The sequence below is a fragment of the Gorilla gorilla genome, chromosome 2 (assembly GCF_029281585.2).
Source record: "Gorilla gorilla gorilla isolate KB3781 chromosome 2, NHGRI_mGorGor1-v2.1_pri, whole genome shotgun sequence".
In the NCBI taxonomy this organism is placed as follows: domain Eukaryota; kingdom Metazoa; phylum Chordata; class Mammalia; order Primates; family Hominidae; genus Gorilla; species Gorilla gorilla.
This window is the reverse complement of record NC_086017.1, coordinates 152,924,566-152,941,703: the sequence shown is the minus strand read 5'-3', so window position 1 is coordinate 152,941,703 and position 17,138 is coordinate 152,924,566. Positions and strand designations below refer to the sequence as shown.

At 39.9% G+C, this 17,138-nt stretch overlaps 1 protein-coding gene across 2 annotated transcripts; it reads right to left on the bottom strand.

The window, feature by feature from the left end:
• Positions 1 to 7,065: 7,065 nt before the first annotated feature.
• On the bottom strand, positions 7,066 to 15,300 carry RNF7 (ring finger protein 7). 2 transcript variants are annotated; one of them, XM_004037771.5, is made up of 3 exons: positions 14,986 to 15,300; positions 9,933 to 9,980; positions 7,066 to 8,385 (listed from the first exon to the last, which is right to left on the bottom strand). In XM_004037771.5, exons 1-3 carry the CDS (start codon positions 15,158 to 15,160, stop codon positions 8,267 to 8,269), a joined length of 342 nt encoding a protein of 113 aa, XP_004037819.1. In that variant the 5' UTR covers positions 15,161 to 15,300; the 3' UTR covers positions 7,066 to 8,266. The 2 variants fall into 2 exon arrangements, with proteins under 2 accessions (XP_004037819.1, XP_018880261.1); XM_019024716.3 differs by having other exon boundaries at positions 14,993 to 15,300.
• Positions 15,301 to 17,138: the final 1,838 nt, after the last annotated feature.

Genomic DNA, 17,138 nt, shown 5'->3' with positions numbered 1-17,138 from the left:
CATGTGAGGGATCTAGGTTGGGCGCTCCTTATGAGAATCTAACTAATGCCTGAGGATCTGAGGTGGAACAGTTTCATCCCAAAACCATCTTCCACCCCACTGTGGAAAAATTGTCTTCCATGAAATCTGTCCCTGGTGCCAAAAAAACTGGGGAACCACTGTACTAAAACACCGTAAAATTGTATAGAACACCACGAAATGGTTTGGCCAATAGTTGAAAACAGAATATACAGCTCTAAAATATCTCTATAAATGAAGTTTGTTTGTAGCTTTACAGAACTAAAAACCAAAATATGTGAACAAACTTTAAAAAAGCAATTTTGGAGGAAAATAGGTTCAGAGAAGGTATTTTACTGAGACAGTGTTAAGCAAGTAGTGAAGAATGTAGATTCCAGAGCCAGACTGCCTGCATTCGGACCATTTTCCTTCCACCAGTGTCATCTTAGGCAGGTATTAGTCAGCTTGGGCTGCCAAACAAAATGCCATAGACTGGGTTTTGTGGCTGAAACAACAGAAATGTATTTTCTCACAATTTGGGAGGCTGGCAAGTCTAACATCAAGGTGCCAGCAAGGTTGATGGCTGGGGAGTGCTCTCTCCTGGGATGGCAGATAGCTGCCTTCTCACTGTGTCCCTACATAGTTTTCTTGGGTACGTTCATGAAAAGAGAGATATCCCTCTTATCCTCTTCTTATAAAGCCACCAACTGCCTCAAAATATAATCACATTGGGGGTTAGGACTTTGACATCTGAATTTTGGGAAGACACAATTTGGTCCATGGCAGCAGGTTATGTAACCTCTCGGTGCCTACATTGCTTTACCTGTAGAAAGAGTTGATAATAATAGGAAGGGTTTTTGCAAAGATTGAGTTAATATATATAAAGCTCTTAGAAAAGAGTTTGATGCATAATAAGGGCTATACAAGTTTATTATCAATGGCCATATTTTACCAAATTTCTAGTAGGGAATTCTAACTTCCCAAAAATATTATCAATCAAAATGTATGTAAGTTATTATTAATCAGGACTTCTCAACCTCACTGCTGATGACATTTTGGGGCCTGACAGTTCTTTGTTGTGGGGCTGTCCTATGCCTTGTGGACGTTTAGCAGCATCCCTGGCCTCCACCCACTAGATCCTGGTAGCACCTCCACTACGTTGTGGACATCCACAAATGTCTCCAGACATCGCCAAATGTCCTCTGTGAGGTAAAATCACCCCTGGTTGAGAACCAATGCTATACATCTATTAAAGACACAAAAGCAGCTACATGAATTTATAGCTTAAAGTACTGTCGTTTTGCAAACTTAAGAAATTCTTACAAAACCTAAAGAATGGGAAACTATGTCAACAATCCCTTTTTATAGTAAACACTGAAGTTTTTCATATAATTTGGAATCTTTGTATTTTTTTTCTCCAGGTCCAGTGAATTTGGCAGCTAAAGATTTAAAAACATATACTTCTTTCCTTTTTGTTAAGGATAAGATGTAGTTAGTAAAGTAAGGTACATGTTCAACATCCTAGTTTTAAGATAATCTTTTGAAGGTATGCAGAAGGTCACTTAAAACAGATTTTGATATATCACTGAGGTGTCCATGATTCTGAAATTCTGAGAAAATAGAATGGATCATCGACATTGTGCTGTCCAATAGAATTTTCTTCACTGAAGGGAATATTCTGTTCTGTAATATCCAATATGGAAGCCACTATCCATATGTGACTACTGAGCCTTTGAAATGTGGCTAGTATAACCATGGGACTGAATTTTTAATTTCATTGTAATTAATTAAATTTTACATAGCTACATGTGGCTAGTAGCTATACTATTAGACAACACAGATCTATACACATAAAGAAATGATTATGTTATTTTCTTCCTTAATAGGGTCTTTTTGTCAGCGGGCAGACCCCCCATACCCCACACATACCACTTACCACATGTTGTTAAATACAATAGAAACAGATTTTTATAATCCACACGAGAAATGGTTCTTGTAGTCACATATGGTGTAATGCTGTAGTAGAATATGGTTTCTCTCTTCTACTTCTCTTAGAAGGTTCAACACTTTATACTTTACAATTCTGTTGTAAAGCTAATATTCCCTAACAGACCCTGTAGTCTCTGAAGAGAGAAGACTTATTTTTATTAAAATTCTTTGTCATGGTGAAGCCCCATATATAGCAGGCATGCAATAAACTTTTATTATAAATATATAATATTAAAAATGTATAATTTCTGTAAAAGTAGAAAAAGCAGAGCTAGAGTTAGTATGGCAGAGGTTAATTTACAATGAAGGTATAAGAATGACTACTATAGAGTTTAAGTCCCAATAAATTTACACAGTTGGTAGGCATCTCCTTAGAGGCTCAGATAAAATGCAAATGGCATAGAACATTTCACCTGTGCTGAAATAGTTTAAAGAGTTTTTGAGCAAGATTTTCATCTGGGCAGTTTTTTTTTTCTTTTTGTTTTGTTTTGAGATGGAGTCTCGCTGTGTTGCCCAGCCTGGAGTGCAGTAGCTATTCACAGGCATGGCCATCACACACTACAGCCTTAAACTCCTGGCCTCAAGCAATCCTCCTGCCTCAGCCTCCCAAATAGCTGAGACTGCAGGTGTGTGCCACTGCACTCCCTTGAGCAGTTTTCTCTAACTCTATTCCCTGCCCTGCTTGGTACACACACACTTCTTTGGGAACCACTGTGGGAGAACCTATTGTTGCTGACGGGAATGTGTTGGGGTAGTTAAAAAAAAAAAAAAAAGTTATAAACCACTCTCCTGAAAACTCATGCTGGCAATTTTTTTACAGGTTGTAGCTGCACACACACATCATAATTCTTACAAGAAGTATCTCTGCAAACAATATTCCTTTCTTAAAGGCAATTCTATAATTAAGGCAAAGAGATTACCAGCATCAGTAGTCATTGATAATAATGGCTGACATTTGTTGAGTGCTTACTGTGTCAAGCACTGTTCTTGCAGTTAAAATGCATTTATTTAATCTTCGTAACAACTCCATGAGGTAGATAACAATGTTATCCCATTTTAGTTGAGGAAACAGGCACAGAGAAGTTAAGGATTTTGTGCAAGATCACACAGCTAGTAAATGATAGAGCCAACATTTCAAGCTGGGCTGACTATGAAACTGTAGTCTTAATTCTATGCTATACTGCAGCTACACTCACCCAGGCAAAGTGCTTGCTTGTAACCAATACAGGAAAAGCAGATTCCGTTCCAACCACTGAATCAGATTTACCAAGTGTACAGATAAGAGGAAGCAGCAGGTTGATTGCAAAGCTTACTCTCATTCTGAAAGGCTATGAAAATGAAAATTGAGGGTTTTATTAATAGAAGTAATGGTTTATGCCATTACTTTTAATGGCAAAAAAACCACAATTACTTTTGCACCAGCCTAACAGAAAAAGGTTAATTTTCTAAGCATATGAAGATTCCCAAAATCAACTAGGCAAAAAATTTATTTTTATATTCATATTTCTTTTCTTTTTTTTGAGACGGAGTCTTGCTCTGTCGCCCAGACTGGAGTGCAGTGGCGCGATCTCGGCTTACTGCAAGATATTTCTACCAAGATGGAAAACCTAAAATTAAAATGAGACCTCACCAAAACCTTTTCTTAATATAAAATCTTGGCTGGGTGTGGTGGCTCATGCCTGTAATCCCAGCACTTTAGGAGGCCGAGGCGGGAAAATCGCTTGAGAACTCGGGAGTTCAACTCCAGCCTGGGCAACACAGGGACACCCCATCTCTACAAAAAAATAAAAAATTAGCTGGGTGTAGTAGTGTGCAACTGTGGTCCCAGCTACTGGGGAGGCTGAGGTGGGAGGATTGCTTAAGCCTGGGAAGTTGAGGCTGCAGTGAGCTGTGATCATGCCATTGCACCCCAACTTTGGAGACAGAGAGAGACCCTGTCATAAAAAATATAAAATAAAAATTTAAAAATAAAATCTGAAAATGTTGACTGATTAGAAAAACATAACAGGCAAGTTATTGAGGCCTTACTACCATTATTCACAAAAACTCACAGTGCTACAAGTAATCTAATCACGTTCACAATTGACTTTTTCTTGTAAAATTTTTATTGAGAATAGGAGTGTTTTATTTCATAAATGAAAACATTATTTTTAAAGTAACACTTCTATTAAAAGTGCTTCTAAAAATGACTACAATGAAACAATAACAGTTGCACTTAACCATGTGCTAGATACTGTTCTAAATTTATATAGTTAGTCCTCAATCCCCCCAAAAAACTAAAGAAGTAAGTATTATTATTATCTGAGACAGGATCTTGCTCTGTCACCCAGGATGGAGTACAGTGGTGTGATCACGGCTCACTGCAGCCTTGACCTCCTGGGCTTAAGCGATCCTCCCACCTCAGCCTTCTGAGTAGCTAGAATTACAGGTGCACACCACCACGTCCACTAATTTTGTTTTTATTTTCTGTACAGACGAGGTCTCACTATGTTGCCCAGGCTGGTCTCAAACTCCTGGGCTCAAGCAATCCTCCTGCCTTGGCCTCCCAAAGTGCTGGGATTACAGGCATGAGCCACCACGCCCGGCCAAGAATTATTATATTGTTATTATTATCTACCTTGCACATGAAGAAATTGAGGTATGGAGAGGTGAAGTAACTTGCCTAAAATCACACAAATAAATGGTGGAGCTAGGATTCAAATCCAGGTATCCTGGCTGTACTGCCACTATGTGAGAGTATTAAAATGCAAAGAAAATACTTTCCCTGTAAGACATATTTTGCTGAACAAAACCTAATGATGGCAGAAATGGAATGACTTAAAGATGGAAAGCAGGAACTTCCATGCAAACATTTTTCAGTATTTTGTTATACTATTCAAATGTTCAATACAAAACAGATTAAAATTTAAAATATATTTGTACTTTAATTCTAATTTTCCTTATAGCCAAATCAGTAATATTTTATTCTTTAAATACTTTTTTAAAAAACAAGGGCTGGCCCAGTGTGATGGCTCACACCTGTAATTCTAGCACTTTGGGAGGCTGAGGCAGGTGGATTACCTGAGGTCAGGAGTTCAAAACCAGCCTGACCAATAGGGTGAAACCCTGTCTCTACTAAATACAAAAAATTAGCTGGGCATGGTGGTGCATGCCTGTAATCCCAGCTACTCAGGAGGCTGAGGCAGGAGAATCTCTTGAACCTGGGAGGTGGAGGTTGCAGTGAGCCAAGAGTGCGCCATTGCATTCCAGCCTGGGCAACAAGAGTGAAACTCTGTCTCGAAAAAACAATAAGTACAAACAAGGGCTTACTAAACACTGAAATTTTCTCCTTTTCATTGCAGAGCATAAAACGTTCATTACTCCAAACTACCCCGTGGCAATAACTTTTATTTATTTATTTATTTATTTATTTATTTTGGAGACAAGGTCTTGCCATGTTGCCCAGTTTGAAGTGTGGTGGCTATTTACAGGCATGATCTGTATACTGCAGCCTCCAACTTCTAGGCTCAAGCAATCCTCCCGCCTCAGCCTTCAGAGTAGCTGAGACTAGTGTGTGCACCACCATGCCTGGCTCCATGGCAATAACTTAAAAAGCAGCAAAGTGCTTCTTACAGTTACTTTCGTATTTCTTTTTTTTTTTTTGAGACAGAGTTTCGCTCATTGCCCAGGCTGGAGTGCAGTGGTGCGATCTCAGCTCACTGCAATCTCTGCCTCCTGGGTTCAAGCGATTCTACTGCCTCAGCCTCCCGAGTAGCTGGGATTACAGGCACCTGCTACCACGCCTGGCCAATTTTTGTTAGCGACAGGACTTCACCGTGTTGGCTAGGCTGGTCTCGAACACCTGACCTCAGGCAATCCGCCCACCTTGGCCTCCCAAAGTGCTTGGATTACAGCGTGAGCCAACATGCCCGTCCATGTCCAAGCATTTCTATATTGAAATACAACTGAATTACAAGTTCTTTTTAGTTGTCATATAACAATTATATACATTTAAATTATATGTGTAGGAAATATATTTATGAATTTCACTTCATGACAGTAAAGGGGGACACAGTATTTTTATAAAAAAGGAAGCAATGGGACTGACAGAATTAAGATTTACTGATAGCGGTCAGCTGTAATAACACAGTTTGCATAGATGGAAAATTAAATAGCGAAAGATAACTTATGTTTGTTTCTAATGCAAGAGTAAAATAAAATCAGCACATTTAATCAAATGGAAAGAAAAACCTGTTTGATGCTTAACTTTTGTGTTGGAACCCAAAATTGTCCCAGCATGTTCCCTCTGATGAGTATGTATTAAACTTTCAGACGGCTGTGCACATGAGCTGTAATCATCGCAGGCTGAGCAGCATCAGTGCTGCTTTGTCACAGTGCCTCCTCTTCCCTCAGATGCTGGTGTGTAGCATAAACAGGGCTTTGTTAGGTGGCATCGTGGTTTTGCTGTGTGGAAAATCAAATTGTTACCACCATCCTCCACATTTCATTTATATACTGTCACACTGCCTAAAGTAACCTGACATTCTACTGCTTTCCTCTTCAATGCAAAGCCATCTATCTGGTTCACATTTTAAGGATGCAACCTTCTAAAAACGTCAAACAGAAAGTTACTAAAACAGTTCACTGCACAATGATAAACATTTAAATGGCCAAAGATATTTGTATAATTTTTTCAGTAGCTAGAAAGACAACTGTGAAAAAATATAAAGCAAAAATTTCCAGAGAAATGTGATCAATAAAAAGTAACCCATATAAAAGCATACATAATTTTAATTTTTCATTCTAATTGTTATCTTTTTAAACATTCTATGTATCCACATCCCTTAGATTGAAAAATTCAGAATGGCACACTGCATCTGCAGATGTGAAAAGTTAAGATTCTAAGGTTTTTTCTTAAATTCATATCAGTAGCCTCTACTACAGAAGAATCCAAAATGAACTTGTGGTCCATTATTTGTTACAAAATAACCTCCCCTCAGTGTGAATCAGTTTGATAAAGTTTAGTATTTTCTTGCACTGTTTCCAGGTAATCAACCTTAGATTTTATTATTATCAAATGAAAGAGCAAATGAATATGAATTTTTTCAAATTAAATGAAAGTATTTACTTGACAAATTAAGTTTAAGGTTGCACATAAAATTATAATGACAATTCAAATAAGGTAAGCAGAATAAACCATTTATTAAAACACTGTGTGATAAACTTTTTGATCCAATGCTACACTGGTAAACATTTTCCCTTATTAACATGTTACCTAAAACACAGCTAAATTATATCATCTGGGCCGGGTGCAGTGGCCCACACCTGTAATCCCAGCACTTTGGGAGGCTGAGGCGGGCGAATCACCTGAAGTCAGGAGTTTGAGACCAGCCTGGCCAACATGGGGAAATCCCGTCTCTACTAAAAATACAAAAATTAGCCGGGTGTGGTGGCAAACGCCTGTAATCCCAGCTACTCGGGAGGCTGAGGCAGGAGAATCACTTGAACCCGGGAGGTGGAGGTTGCAGTGAGCTGACATCATGCCACTGCACTCCAGCCTGGGTGGCAGAGCAAGACTTCATCCCCACAAAAAAAAAAAAAAAAATTATATCATCTGACCAGAACTAGAAAATACTTCTGTCCTTTACCACTCAATGATTGAACAGTGAGGTGAGTGCAGATCTAGGTTTTTTTGATGAATCAATGATACAGAATAGTAACTTTAAAGGCAATCAAAATTCCATATGCCCAAAAGTTAAATTTTATTTACCCTGTTCACTGGCCCAAACTTAAAATCCTCATATCACATAAAGATTTCATGGACTGTTCCCTCTCCCTGCCAAGAATACATATTAGGAACAAATTAAGAGTAAGAGCTGGGTTTTAAACTGCACTTTATTTGTTACTGTAACATTCTTTTTTAACTGATCAACCATAAGCATGCAAAAAGTTCTCTGAAACTGCTTCCACTGCCTGTTGTATAGAAATGGGTAAATTATAAAGGTGATTCAATTTGGAGCTCTTTCCTTTTTTATAGCACTTCTAAGCTGTGTGCGCGACACACACCACAGAGGTAGGAAGGACCACCTTTAATAAATTATCTTCTTAATCGCAGAGAATTTCTGAAGATAAAACTGACAAAATGCTAAACCAAGGCTTTGATGAGTCCCAAAGGACTACAGATCCATCGGCTCCTATTTGAAGAATTCATCCCCTGTAGTGTTCTAGCCTTTGTAGGGCACTGGATTACAAGATCCACCAGGGCTCTGAACAACTGCGCTAAGAAGCCTTCTAACCACTCTCATTTGCCGATTCTTTGGACCACCCAGTCCTGCTGGCAGAGAGGGCAGCGATTGTTCTGTTTCACCCACAGGGACATGCAGCAGTTGTGGAAGGAATGATTACATTCTCCCCAGACCACTGAAAGAAAGAAAAAGAAGAGTTGACATTACATATTTCAATTTAAACACTGAACTCAAAATTATAGCTTATTTTATATTACAAATAATAATCTTGAAAAAAGATAGTTAATTGGCCAAAATAATGTTTTTCCATCTATAAAGAAACAGAAACTTAAATGTGTAAGTTACACAGAGACGTAAGTCACTGTTTGAGAGCCTTTCCATCCCTGTTCTAGAATCTATGGGTGATGTGATGACCCCTAATTCCTACACAGCTCCACATGCTGTCTTCTTGAAGTTAGATGAACGGACTTGAACCTTCCTTAGATCTGACCTTCTCCATAATGCACTGACCTTAGAGATCTTCTGGGCTTTATTTTATGGAAGAATGTCCTTCCAATTTTTATTTACCAAGACAGAATGAGTTGTAAATGTTTTTAGTCTGCAGTAGGCTATTATAAATAACATGCTTCTAAACACTCAGTTGTGCATCTGAGCTGAGCTGTTTTCTAGAAGTGATGAATTGTGTTAAGTCACCCATAAGCAGTGCAATTCCTCATGTGACGATGAAATTTTCAAAGTGGCTGGCTGGAGAGAGAGGTCTCTCTGTGATCAAAGAAAGTGGCCTGCCCCTCACAATTCCCAAATTAATACTTTTTAAACAAGCAGCATGAAAGAAAAACTTTAAAACAAGGGAAATCATCCACAATCTAGAATGCAATCTCGAATTTGGGATTCATCTGTCCCTTGCTTGATCAACTGAGCTATATGACAAGAGAAAAAGATTAAATGAAAGAAATAAGGCAGAAAAAAAGAAAAAAATGCCTATGAAAATTGGCTACAGGGGGTAGGAAGCAAGGGTGAAACATTCTAAGCGTTTCAGGAGGAAGAACTGGATCAAAACTGCAAGAATCAATATTAAGAAGTTCTATGTACACCATGCAAACACAAAATACAAAGCCAATCTTTTATTCTAAGAAAATCTATAAACATGTTTATATAGCAATCTAGACTTGATCACCTCAAGAACTAGGGCATAAAAATCTTTGAACTGCCTAAAATATTTAGCCTATGACAACTTTTGTAGTCTAAGACTCTAAAGAAAATTTGATACACAAACCACATTCCAAAAATATACTTGAGACTTAGAATTTTTCTACTCTGGTTTTAAAGTTAAATACTGTATTATAAGAGTATTGAAAAGTGAAATGCCTTATTAGAACCAAAAGTGACCTATAACATAGCCAAAATTCAAATAATGTTTTGACAAATTTCTGATTTTATAATTTTCTTAATAGAAAATATTTAATTTTTGATTACCAAAATGTTTATTATGACCATGTCTGGAATATATAACCAATTCTTCTTAATTATGGCAATAAAAGGATTTGCAGGTTCATTCCATTAAACTCTTCTGAGAACCAACATATTTTATATTAACAATGGATCACTGCTTTACAGTTTATTTTTGTGTATTGATAAAGTCAATCTTAATTTCAAATTCAAACATCCCTACTGAGAGAAAACCTTCAGTTGAAAAAGCAAGAGAACAAAATTACAACATACCAACACAGTCCTCTTGTTTGTTTTCAGCTTGACATCTAAGACAGGCATCTAAAAGTAAACAAATAGCAATTCTCATTCTGATGCTCAGAATGCAATTTTTAAAAACCAGACTCTTCAAAGTCAAAAGCCCTAAGGGTTAGAGATGGCAATAAAGACTCATACTATTAATTTCTCATCTGAACATAACTACTTAAAGAGGAATAAAGTACAAGGCATTCTACTAATTATAACCAGGAGCAATTTCACAAGGGTTAACAAATCCTCTATTTTTATAAGCTCTGATGAAAAGATGTCCTGACGGTGCCAATAGAGAAAACTACTAGAGAAAAATATGCCACACTCCACTATATTCGAAGTTACCATACGCTTACTGGGCATGCTCATGGACAGTTTATTTTCAAGACACCCTTTAAATAAACCATACATATATATATATATATATATGTTAGCATTTGTTTATACATACATCAAGAAACACTAGGATACCCAAGGAACCAATAATAAAGTTTACTGGGAGGGTTTGGAATGGGAAGGAGAGTTTTCACTCCTCTTCCAGGTAATATACATACCTTCCTCAATTTCTGAACTATATGAATATATAACATAAAAAATTAAATTAAAAAATTGCTTCTTTCATAAACAAGCTTTTTAAAGTCATCCATACTTAATGACACAGAAGCTTTCCTTTAGCAACTCATAAGAAGCAACTTTTTACTTTCTACCCTAAGACACTTGAGAGTTCCTCTAAAATAAACTGCTTTGTATGCTTCCAACAGGTTGCTACTGACGGTCATCCAGACAAGGCTGGTGAGAAGCCAGTGAGACAGAGGGGAAAGCGAGGGCTGTGGAGCCAGATCTACGGTCAAATCCCACTTCACTGGCATTTATTAGGTTCAGGGCCTCGGACCAAGTACGAACTCCAATTCCCTCATCTGTAAAAAACGGACAATACTGTGAGGTATTTATATATTAAGTGGGGATGATACAAACTGGTGAGAATTTTACAGATAAAATAAGTAAATACTAGATATCCCTAAACACTAAGGTTTTTTCTTTGTAAGAAAATGCTCGCCTGTAATCCCAGCACTTTGGGAGGCTGAGGCGGGCGGATCACGAGGTCAGGAGATGGAGACCATCCTGGCTAACACGGTGAAACCCCGTCTCTACTAAAAATACAAAAAATTAGCTGGGCGTGGTGGCGGGCGCCTGTAGTCCCAGCTACTCAGGAGGCTGAGGCAGGAGAATGGCGTGAACCCGGGAGGCAGAGCTTGCAGTGAGCCGAGATAGCACCACTGCACTCCAGCCTGGGCGAAAGAGCGAGACTCCGTCTCAAAAAAAAAAAAAAAAAAGAAAATGCTTGGGAGCTAAATGATGAGAACACATGGACACATAGCAGGGAACAACACACACTGGGGCCTTTTGGAGGATGGAGGGTGGAGAAGATCAGGAAAAATAACTAATGGGTACTAGGCTTAACACCTGGGTGATGAAATAATCTGTGCAACAAACCCTTGTGACACAAGTTTATCTACGTAACAACCCTGTACTTGTACCCCTGAACCTAAAAGTTTTTTTTTAAAAAAAAAGAAAGAAAGAAAATACAGATAAGTCTGAGCCCAAAGTATTTACCCAACAATGGTAAAGTATTTTAATAAATTACTTTATTACTGGTTTCCTGGGTATCCTTCTAGAATTTCTTGATGTATATATAAACAAATACTAACGTTGTATGTATGGGTTATTTAAAAGGGTGCCTTGAAAATAACTGCCCATGAGCATGCCCAGTGAGCTTATAGTAACTTCTAATATAGTGGAGTAGGTGTAAATACTAAAAATGAGATCCTAAAGGCTGTACTAGAAGTTTTCAAAATTCAATCTGGAATACTATCAGCTTAATGAAAAAAGTAATATAGAATATTTTAGGGACCAAAAATGGACTCATTCACTAGCTGGAAGAGGAGTCAGAGTTGGGTAAAAGGAAGTTTGAACCAACAGAAAATAGTTTTTAACATAAATAGGAGAAAAATAATTCTGTAAAAATAGAAACACGGTTAAGTTGAAGCCTGCTTCTCTTCTTACACTGGATTCTGCTCAGGCATTTGTTTGCTCCTCTCCACATGCTCTTACCCTTAAAAAAACACCACTGCCCTAGTCTCTTCAGTGTGGCTTAAAAACAACCACTGCCTCCTGAGGTTTTCTTCAATCCCACAATTACTATCTCCTCTGTGCAAGGAGTTATGCACTGGGGACACCAAAATGACCAAGGCTGGGTCTCAAGGGGCTCACCAGCAAATGGGGACGTAGACAAACACCTAAATATCATGAGGGTTGTGATATAACAGTGAAGACATCCTACCTGAATCTGGCGCTAGTTCTGTGCAATCACAGAATTTTAATATTAAGGTTGGTGATCCCAACTGCCTCTTTACAAATCAGGAAAATAAGGCTCCAAAAAGTGATGTGAAATATCCAAGGTGATACAGTCATGAAGGGTTACTCTGGCTATTATAACTGGCTGTACTAGCAAACCTATTCCCCTTTTCATCAGCACTTGCTCACTGTGTAATCATCACTCCTTTCTGAATGAAGGGAGGAGAGTGGAAACGAAGAGAGTGTTATCCATATCAGAATGGGATGACAGGCAAGTCTTGGGAGCAGAAAGTATAATAAATCACAAGTGTGTGAGACAAATTCCAAATACTAAGGAAAGGGAACTAAGTGGGTTCTTGTTGCTGAATCTAGGAATCTCTAAATTACACTTATAGCTCTGATGTAGATTATCAAAACTGACCCAAATCTACACAAATTCCTAAAGTTTCAGATAAAAGATAAAAAATTGCTTTAATGATCTTCCTAGAATCTAAAACAGCACATTTCTAAGGAGTACAATAACACCTTTTAGAATGATGCTAGGGTAAGGACTAGGAAGTCTGGAAAAAAAATTTCCTTCTGCTGTCACCTGACCTCTAAGTGGGTTTTAACACCTCATAAACAAAATACAAAGGTCTAGCCTAGAATAATTTCCTGAACCCAAAGTACAGCTGTTGTCAATATGCAAGACTGATCCTGTAGTAGCAGAATACTTGCTATAATTAGAAAGTTTATGATGAAATGTGTCATTTATAGCCTATACTTTGACCTACATTAAAATCTCTCAGTAAAGTTTATTTGTTGCAAAGTTTCAATCATTATTTCAGGTTATACATTTCCACTTACTCTTTAAATGTTTTTCCTTTGGGGAGGAAATAGCTTTTTGGGAGACAAATCTTTTGAAAATACCCTTTGGGAACATTATTTTTAAACTGGAAAGGAACTAAGTGAAAGCTTAGTTTCCTTTAAACTAAAGGAAATTTATTTAGGAGATAAAATGTTTAGCGAAACTTGTCTTAAAAAAAAAAAAAAAAAAAGAGTCTCCTGGATCAGTTAAAAATGCTTCCCAAACTGGAAATTATGATTCCTAAGTGGGGGTAGGGGCAGCTGTATTGCTGACAAATAAACTAGATACTTTTAAAGCCTCATATGTTTTGTTTGTTTGTTGCTGAGACAGGGTCTCATTCTGTCACCCAAGCTGGAGTATAGTGGCAGTGGCAGGAACAAGGCTCACTGTAGCCTCGACCTCCTGGGCTCAAGGGATCCTCCCACCTCAGCCTCCAGAGTAGCTGGAGGCCACCATGCCTGGTCAGCTTTTTATTTTAATTTTTAATTGTACAGACAGGGTCTTGCGATGTTGCCTAGGCTGGTCTCAAACTCCTGGGCTCAAGTGATCCATGTAAAATAAGTGGGTCATGTCTAATATCAAGGTCTTTCAAAAGAGAAAGATAAAAATATCTGAATCCAATTGTTGTAAATCCTTTTTGAAACAAGCCCTTAGGAATAAAAGACAAAAGAGCATAAACTGCGAAATCTCTTGATTCTGGTATGTTTAAAGTCTCACCCCCCTTAAGGTGAGCAATTCTCTGTATGTTCTCCAATTCTCTCATTTTTCAAGACAAGTCACAGTTTCCAAACGATAGAAATGTCCGTTTTCTTTAACTACCCTCAATAAAGAACTCCACTGAAGATGCTCTCATAGTAATTTTAAATGCCCTATCTGAAAATACAACTTGCATTTAAATAGCACCTGCTTTTCAAAGTGGTCTGAGTTCTTAGAACCATATAAAATATAACAAGATTAAGCTGTTCTGAAAAGTTTCACTTGGTCTAATATTTTAACTCAAAATACCACAGAAAGAAGACATATTTGTAAGAGGGTTCTCCACAAAGGCATGATTCAGAGCAGCACAGTATCTTCTCCAGGAAATGGCATCCAATATGGAGAGGGGGGTGTGATGGAGGTGAAGTTTTACGTTTCTGAAAAAAGGGCTTACGATTCTTCAGCTCCCATGAAACTTAGATATTCTTGAACCACACTGTCCCCTTCAAGCCACGCTAGTGCTATCTGACCCGTCTTAGATCAATCCAGATTTAAAAGCCATTCGAAGAGCGGCGGTAAGCTAATCCGGAAATGCAATGGCTATGAACACTTTCCTGCGTCCCTCGAGGAGAACTAAGGGTGTCGTTTTGTGGAAGATGACTCTGGAGCATCACTTTGGTGGTGACCAAGACTATTAAACTTCACTGCTGAATCACGGCCTTTACCCTGACCACCTTGTGATGAGCTTTTAGAGCTGGGGCTGGGGCTGGCCACACAAACCGAAGTGTTTCCTGCTAGTTCCCAACAATCACCCGGTTTTACTTTCTTGGTCACACCCACCACTACCTGAAATTACCTTGTTTACCTCCGTTTATTGCCCGTCTCTTTCCCTAGAACACCAACCACCCGGCGCCGGGTGCCTGTTGCACAACCCCGCAGCCCCAGGCGGCGGCCGCAGCCCTCAGGAACCGCAGCAGGAGCGTGGCTCCGCGTTCCTCCGGCGCCGGGGCAGGGCGACCTCCACCCACTCTCCCAGGCAGGGCACTTTCCGAGGCTTCTGACGGACGCCCGTCCCTTCCCAACCCCGAAGTCGGCTCCCGGAGGCCGCAGCGCGGCCCTGGCCTCGCGTGCAGCGCTTACCCATCACCTGGACCCTGCAGATGGCGCACGTATCGCACTCCACGTCCCAGCTCCACATGGCCACCGCGTTCCACTTCTTGAGGGAGAACATCTTGTCGCCTCCCGACTTGGAGCCTGAGCTCCCGGAGTGAGAGGCCAGGGCGCAGGTCTCCTCTCCGTCTTCCACGTCGGCCATGGCGGCGCCGCGGAGCCGACGGCGACGTCGGCTTGGGGAAGGCGAAAGGCTAGGGCGACTCTGTGGAGCCGCCCGACGGGCCACAGCGCCGCCCGCAGGCCGCCAGCCACCGTGGTGCCTAGGCCCCGGCCGCCCACGATTGGCTGGCGCGGCCCAGTGACGTCACCTGACGCCAGCGCCGGGGGGCGGGCAGGCCCCGCACTCGCCGTCCTAGGGCAACTGAGAGGGCTCGGGCCCTTTTGGGGAGACGCTGCTGAATCTGCCTGCTGCGCTGCGGGGTCTTACGTCTGAGCAGGCGCACAGATTGTGCAGGAATATGTGTCTTGCTTTACAGCTTCATTAAACCTACTGCTCTCAGAAATTATCTTGTTAATTTATTCGTTTGTCTCTTCCCTCCCAAATGTAAAACTCTATCAGAGCAGGAAACATGTTGTTATCACCACGTTATCCTCGGTATCTGCAAAATGCCTGGCCACAGGAGGCACAATTATTTGTTGAGTGAATTAATGATCTTAAAGATCTAGAAATCTGGTTCAGTGATTCTCAAAACTTTTTGGTCTCAGGACTCCTTTTCACTTAAAAATTATTAGGACCTTAAAGAACTTTTATTTATGTAGGAAATGTATATATATATACACACACACACATATTATGTATGAATATACACATATACAATGAATATATGTATATTCATATATACAATGAATATATATTCATACATTTCCTGTATATGTATACACACATATATAGAGATTAATGTTTGCTTTTGAAGAAATTAAAACATTTTAAAATGTTTTCATTAAAAATCACAGTAATAACCTCATTACAGGTTATCATTAGAGGGATGACTTCACATACCATGTAGTTGCTAGAAACTCCGGTGTACACTCGTAGAATGAGAGTGAAAAGAGAGAAATAGCTCTAAATATTGTTAGGCAACTAGTTTGCCCTCTTTTGACCCCTAAAAGAGGTCAGGATCCCAGGAGTCCCGGTGTGTGGCGACACAACCCACACTTATTTTTCAGGCCCCGCTCCCTCAGCTGCACAGTCTCCATTCCTTCTGCTCAGTACATTTGAGCTAGTTTAACTTCCTCTTTTTATATGTAGGACTAATGAGGTCTGAAGAAGTGAAATGACAAAGATCACATCGTTATTGTAGTAGTGCTTCTACGGCTAGCCCACCATCACATGTGTTTCCAAGAAAGCCGGTATCTCCATTGAAAAGAAAACAGAAGCACAGCCAGCCTAAGGAGATGCCTGACCCCACCATCACCTAGTGGTGGACACCTACTCTGTCAAGTTTGGATTCTGAGCCTCTCCCCATCCCCTCATCTCCTGATACCTGGGCAAAAGCTAACCAGACTAATGGAGCCTGGCAGGGGAAACAAGAATGCGTTAATATATAGAAACATAAATATGGACGCAGGGTCACATTTGGTTAGATGCAAATGCGTATTTGTTGAGTGGTGTGTTAAGGGCTGTGAGGGTACAGGATGCAGTGAGGGAAAGCCTCATGAGAGAGGTAGAGGATACAGTGAGGGAAAGCCTCATGAGAGAGGTAGAGGATGCAGTGAGGGAAAGCCTCATGAGAGAGGTGAAGTTTGAACTGGGGGAACATGGGAGGCCTTCAGGGCCAGTGGAGAGAGCAAACCTCTCTGAGCTGTTGGCCAGAGCAGGGCACAATGGTGGCAGCAGACAGGAATTGGACCACACCTACTTTATAAGCCAGACACCCATTGGAGTGAGCACACAAAACATGTGTTCTCTTCTTACTGAACGACCACACATCTGCCTAGAGATGGCTGTAAATGCTAGGTATCTAACAAAGAAGGAAGGCTGGCACCAGAGGAGGATAAAACGCACCCAGTTGGTGAGAAGTTTGAAAGTCAAAAGGATGAAATGGTGAAAAGGAAAAGAATGGTTTCGCTGGAGGAATGGTATGTGCCCTTGCTGAGGCATGAAATCTGGAGAGAGGTGT